Source organism: Bison bison, unplaced genomic scaffold (assembly GCF_000754665.1).
Source record: "Bison bison bison isolate TAMUID 2011002044 unplaced genomic scaffold, Bison_UMD1.0 scf7180017864452, whole genome shotgun sequence".
Taxonomy (NCBI): Eukaryota; Metazoa; Chordata; class Mammalia; order Artiodactyla; family Bovidae; genus Bison; species Bison bison.
The window spans coordinates 9,384,395-9,390,394 of NW_011495014.1; the positions used below are offsets into that span (position 1 = coordinate 9,384,395).

Consider the following 6,000-nt stretch of genomic DNA (forward strand, 5'->3'; position numbering starts at 1 on the left):
CTCAGGTACTGTTTTCCTTAGGAACCAGATACAGCAGGACATTTGATTGAGAGTAGAAATTTTACCATAGATACATAGTAACATTTCATGCAATGTCTTCTTCACCTCATAGCCTTAGTACTTGGAATGGAAGAATTAATAGAGAAGTTTTCAGTTTGATTTAATTCCTCAGTTACCCATTTCTTCCCTCAATTTTTAAAACAAATCTACATTAGATTAATGTGATTTCCAATTTTCTTCTTCTCTTTATCTGCCTAATAAATCAGGCCAAAGCAGAAATAGGTTACAAATGAGGAAATATTTTCCACCTCTTAACACACCAAAAAAAAAAAAAAACCCACGAGTAGCTACTATTTTCTATATTTATAACACATTAATAAATCCCTTGAAAGGAAAGCTGAAAACTATAAAGATCTGGGTTGAAATGAAGTTCACTCTCAGAAAGTAGTAAAGATCAGAAATTTTGGACCATGCGGCAAACTGCTGTCTAGGAGGCTGCTCACTGAGATGCAGCAGAGGAGGCAGAAATGGGATTGAAAGCAGAAGTTTCTAAGGGAAGATGGGGAGTTAAGAGCAGACTGGGTGGAAATGTTGGAGACAGATGTCTAAAGAGTTTTCTGTGGGAGCTGCCTATAGAGCAGTGGTCCCAAACCTCTGGGATCTAATGCCTGATCATCTGAGGTGGAACTGATGTAATAATAGAAATAAAGTATGCAGTAAATGTAATGCATTTGAATCATCCCAAAACCACCTCTCTACCCCCACCCCCCCAGTCTGAGGAAAAATTGTCTTCCATGAAATCGGTCACTGGTGCCAAAAATGTTGGGGGCCACCGCTATAGAGTAAATGCAGATGGCAAATGATCTTTGATCATCTTTCGGTTGTACTGTTGATTGTGTAAAGAAGATAAAATATGTAATGCTTACTTTGCGTGTGTGTTAGCTGTTCAGTCGAGTCCAACTCTTTGTGACCCCTATGGACTGTAGCCCACCAGGCTCCTCTGTCTGTGGAATTCTTCAGGCAAGAATACTAGAGTGGGTTGCAATTCCCTTCTCCAGGGGATCTTCCCAACCCAGGGATCTAACCCAAGTCTCTGCTTTACAGGCAGAATCTTTACCATCTGAGCCACAAGAGAAGCCCAGTGCTTTAGGGAAACACAAAATTCTGCATAAATCTTCAGGCCCAACTTGACCTCTTTATTTTAGCTGTCCTTTATTATAATGTATTTGGCAACTATCTAGACCTTGTGATTTAGAAATCCAACACTCAAGAAGTATGATACATTTGTAAGTCTATAAGAAATCTCTGATTAGTTGAAGACACAAACTGAAAAATCATTTTTTAGCTGCTAAATTCAAACTGGACTTAATCATCTCCACTTGATTTTTCTTAACTCTACAAATTGGTGATCTTTCATTTTGAAAGAAAACACTCTAACAATAAACAACTGAAAGGGGACTGTCCTCACATTCCATTACAGTAAGTTGAAAGGCTTGAGGTTGGCAAGATGAAAAATGTGCTTATTAATGGTAAAATATGAGGGAATGTTGAACAGAGGAAATAAATGAAGAAAATTATTTTATTAAAAAGTGAGAAGTTAAAATTGAGTTTGTTTCTGCCTTGGATTCACTAGGAAATATTTTTAAATGCAAACTTACTATATTTCCCAGCAGTCTTGTAACTGTACAATCCATATATTCTGCTGAGCTTGAAAATAGAGATTAATTTTGGATTTGGATTCTACTCCTTTTCTAATATGTGTTCTATTTATATTTAATATTTATATATGTATTATTTTGCATCTATAATTTTCACTCATGTACTGATGGTACATGATATATACAATCAAAAGGTTAAATTATACAGAAAGTAACCACTGTCACTCCCCCAAAATGCATGGAAAACGATCTACTTATTAAGGCCTAAGAAGTATACTACATTTTAGAGAGTATTTTCAAGAAAAGTTAGCGGTGGAGAAATTTTTTTATGGTTATTTCTTTTCTGTTTATACTGAAAGTATCTCCCTGGCTAGAGGATACATTAAATTGAGGGAAAGGGATCACTGACAATGTATGTCCCTGTCTCTGTATGTTGCTGTGTACATTCTTCCTTGAAATTCCTATTGTTTCTCCTCTCAGCCAATCTGAATACTGACACGTGGTAAACATTTAGATTATGACTCAAAAGAGACAATAGCTATTCTTTGAAGACTGTCTTTTGTTCTACTAATGTTATAAAATGTTTCCTGACTTCCTACAGTTCACAATGACCTCTCCTTTTTTCAAATTTTTGCACTACTTAAAATATATGCAAATTTGTATCATTTGATGCTTTTTCAAAAATGGCCTTGTATTTTCTCTGTTTATATACATCTTGTTTCCCTGACCAGTTTATATGCCACTTGAGGGTAGATATTATGTCTTGTACATCTCTGTATCATCATTGCACATAGCTTAATGATTTGTACATTAAAGTATAATAGCTATGAGTGTTAAATGTATTCACTTAAGTGGTTGCTTAATTGTATTGTTCTAGTATAACCCATGGAGTTTAGAAAATACTTAAATGCTTGTCCTATTTTAACTTAGTGGGCACTGGGAATTAATTTTTTAAAAATCTTGTTTAGTAAAAGGTTAGCTAAGTGGTTTGTTCTGTACTTTAAGGAAAAGATATTTGATAGTTATAGAAAAATGGTATAAGGAAAAACTGTTGTTGTTTTTGTTTGTTTGTTTGTTTTTGGCCTTGCCCCATGGCATGTGGGTCCTTAGTTCCTGCCCGGGAATGGAAACCACGCACTCTGCATTCGAAGTGCTGAGTGGTAACCACTGAACCACCAGGAAGTCCTGCTATTGTTTTGCATCTGACAACATTATCTAATATTGAAGCTCTGCAGTACAAGTTTTAAAATGATCATATACTCTTTTCTTTACTCTTAAGTTCTTCAAAGCAGAAGTATTTTTGCCTTTCGTATGAAAAAAATAACATAAAATTTAGTTTTAAAAAGAATGATACTTTTTTGATGGCTATGCCATAGTTAGGGTTGAATTTCATTTCAGAAGACTTCTTTATATAGCTTGAAACTGTGTCTCTCAGTGACAAGGTTTTCTAAATAAACTTACCTGTGTTAAGCATTTTAGACATGTAAATGCTAAATGTTTTTGCCAAATGCTGTGCTCATCTTTTCGTAACACTTCCTTTTTACATAGTGACCAGCGTTGGCTTTGGATAGGTTTAAATAAAAGGAGCCCTGATTTACAAGGATCCTGGCAATGGAGTGATCATACACCAGTAAGTTTAATCTTTCTTGTGTGGGATAATATGGAAAGAGTATTTGTTTCAGTAACAAGTAAGTTAATTGTTAATTAATATAGTCATACAACCATGAAGACTATGTAGATGTATCTTTATTGAAGTGGAAATAGATTCACATATATAAAGTGGGGAAAAGATGTTGCTAATTTCATTTTTACTTAAAAAATAACCATATGTATAGTCTCTATATGTAGCCCCAGAGCATAAAAATATAGATATATAAATATAGCAGTCATTTGGGGATAGTAAAAGTGATTTTTTTCTTTTTCTTTGTATTTTTTCCTTTTTCATAATGAGGTTTTATTTTTATTATCTAAAAGTACGAGTTATGTAAAAAAAAAAGAATCTTTATTGAAGAAACAGTTTGGGAGAACCTTAAAAAGTCCTTAAATCTTATTCCAAATGTTTACATTATCCTAAGGAGAGGTTCTAGCTAACACTTAAAGAAATAAATTATTCTCAAATATTGAATATTTGCTCCACATTGCTGTTGTGTCAGATCACTGTGTTTTCTTTCTAAATGTAAAATTCTTTGACTTCATTTTCTAATTGGAGCATATCTGAGAATAGTTAATCAAATAACTAGCATTTCAACTCATGCAAAAAAAGAAGTATTTTGCAAGCCTCTGATTCTTTGTGATCCAACTGTGAACTTAATACACAATTAACCTCCACTTCTGAAACTGTAGCTGCCTTTGTTTGGAAACAATGACATCATGACATTTTATAAGTCCTCTTCATGATTTAGCATCCTGACATAAAAAAAGAAATGAAAAAGTTTTCCTCCCTTGGCATATGAACGCACTTGAGTTATTAAAGCTGCCTAAATTACATCTAAATTGCAAATATTTATACATCAGTCTTAAATTCTCAAGCCTCTCTTGTCTTTTAAGGTGTCTACTATTATCACGGCAAATGAGTTTCAGCAGGATTATGATATCAGAGACTGTGCTGCTGTCAAGGTCAGTACAATGCTAGAAAGTCTGCATATTTAAAAAAATAAATCTGGCAGTACATGCAATCAAGCAACAGACCATGGAGTACCTTTTGTGTGTGGAGCATGATATTAGGTGCAGTTGGAGGTTAAAAGTACACTTGTAGTCCAGCCCTCAAGCAACCTAACTTACACTTAATGTGAGAAGACAAAATTGATATTCAAGAAAGTTGACTCTTGCTACTATGCAGTAATTAGCTCCAAAGGAGTGGGTTGAAGAAGGAAATTCAGAAGAAAGTAATTTCTATGGTGGTGTTTCCAAAGAGAAGTGAAGTGAAAGCCGCTCAGTCGTGTCCAACTCTTTGCTACCCCATGGTAGCTTTTGTTCAGGTAGGAGAGTGTAAGACATAAAAGAAAGTGGGAGTGGAAGGGAGTGGCTAAGTCATTGAGGGGAACAGAATGCAGATCCAGAAGTTCTAATTGGTACTGTGGTTGAAAACAAAGGTGGGAAATTAGATTGATGCCAGGTTAAGGAGTTTGTGCATTTTTTTTGGTAGGCAGAAGAGCATGATTAAAGGTTTTTGACATGACCTAAGAAGGGTGTGAGAAGATTCCTCTTGAGACAAATTTCAAGATGCAAAAGACAGATAGGACCAGAAGACACAGGCCAGTTAGGCCTCTTCTCTTGCAAACTTCATTCATTTTTTGCTTTGTTTTGCCTTGTTTCTTTTACAAATTAGTTTTTTTTTTTAACTTTTCAAATTTCTTTATATTTATTTTTGACAGACTAGATCTTTGTTGCTGGACACAGGCTTCTCGTTGCGGTGGTTTCTCTTGTTACAGAGTACAGGCTCTAGGTACACAGGCTCTGGTATTTGTGGCTCACAGGCTCTAGAGCACTGACTCAGTAGTTGTGGCACATGGGCTTAGTTGCCCCTTAGCATGTGGAATCTTCCTGGACCAGGAATCGAACCTATGTTCCCTACATTAGCAGGCAGATTCTTAATCAGTGGGCCACCAGGAAAGTCTGATTTCATTCGTTTTTCATTCTGTAGATAGTGTGTCCAAGCAGGCCGTGATACTCTGGGAGTGGGGGTGGGGAGGTCACTAATGACAAAATATAAAATAGTTGTGCCTTCACAGAACTTAGAAGCTAGTAGAAGATAAAGACAACAGACAAGCAAGTACAGGGACTGTGACAAAGTGTAAGTTTTATGCAAGAACAAAAGTGTTATAGGAGAGTAATGCTGCTGGCGATGGTGATGATGGTAGTGATGATGCAGCAGCTAACGTTTGTTAGCTCCTGGGCCAGGCACAGTCATGTCACATCTGTTATCACACTTCATATTAAACAACCTTAGGAGGTAGGTGGCTTCCGTGGTGGCTCAGACAGTAAAGACTGCAATGTGGAAGACCTAGGTTTGATCCCAGGGTGGGGAATATCCCCTGGAGAAGGGAATAGCTACTCACTCCAGTATTCTTGTCTGGAGAATCTCATGGACAGAGGAGCCTAGTGGGCTCCACATAGTCCATGCAGTCACAAAGAGTTGGACATGACTGAGCGACTAAATGGAGAAGGCAATGGCACCCCACTCCAGTACTCTTGCCTGGAAAATCCCATGGGCAGAGGAGCCTGGTGGGCTACAGTCCATGGGGTCGCTAGAGTCAGACACGACTGAGCAACTTCACTTTCACTTTTCACTTTCATGCATTGGAGAAGGAAATGGCAACCCACTCCAGTGTTCTTGCCTGGA

The 6,000-nt window shown here is 36.7% G+C and overlaps 1 protein-coding gene across 2 annotated transcripts in view; it reads left to right on the forward strand.

The window, feature by feature from the left end:
• LOC105002404 (lymphocyte antigen 75) overlaps positions 1-6,000 on the forward strand; it is a 125,060-nt gene that overhangs the window by 38,110 nt on the left and 80,950 nt on the right. For both annotated transcript variants that reach the window (XM_010858990.1, XM_010858991.1), the window contains exons 14-15: positions 3,207-3,288; positions 4,206-4,274. In XM_010858990.1, coding sequence (XP_010857292.1) covers positions 3,207-3,288; positions 4,206-4,274 — 151 coding nt within the window. The remainder of the gene's footprint in view (positions 1-3,206; positions 3,289-4,205; positions 4,275-6,000) is intronic.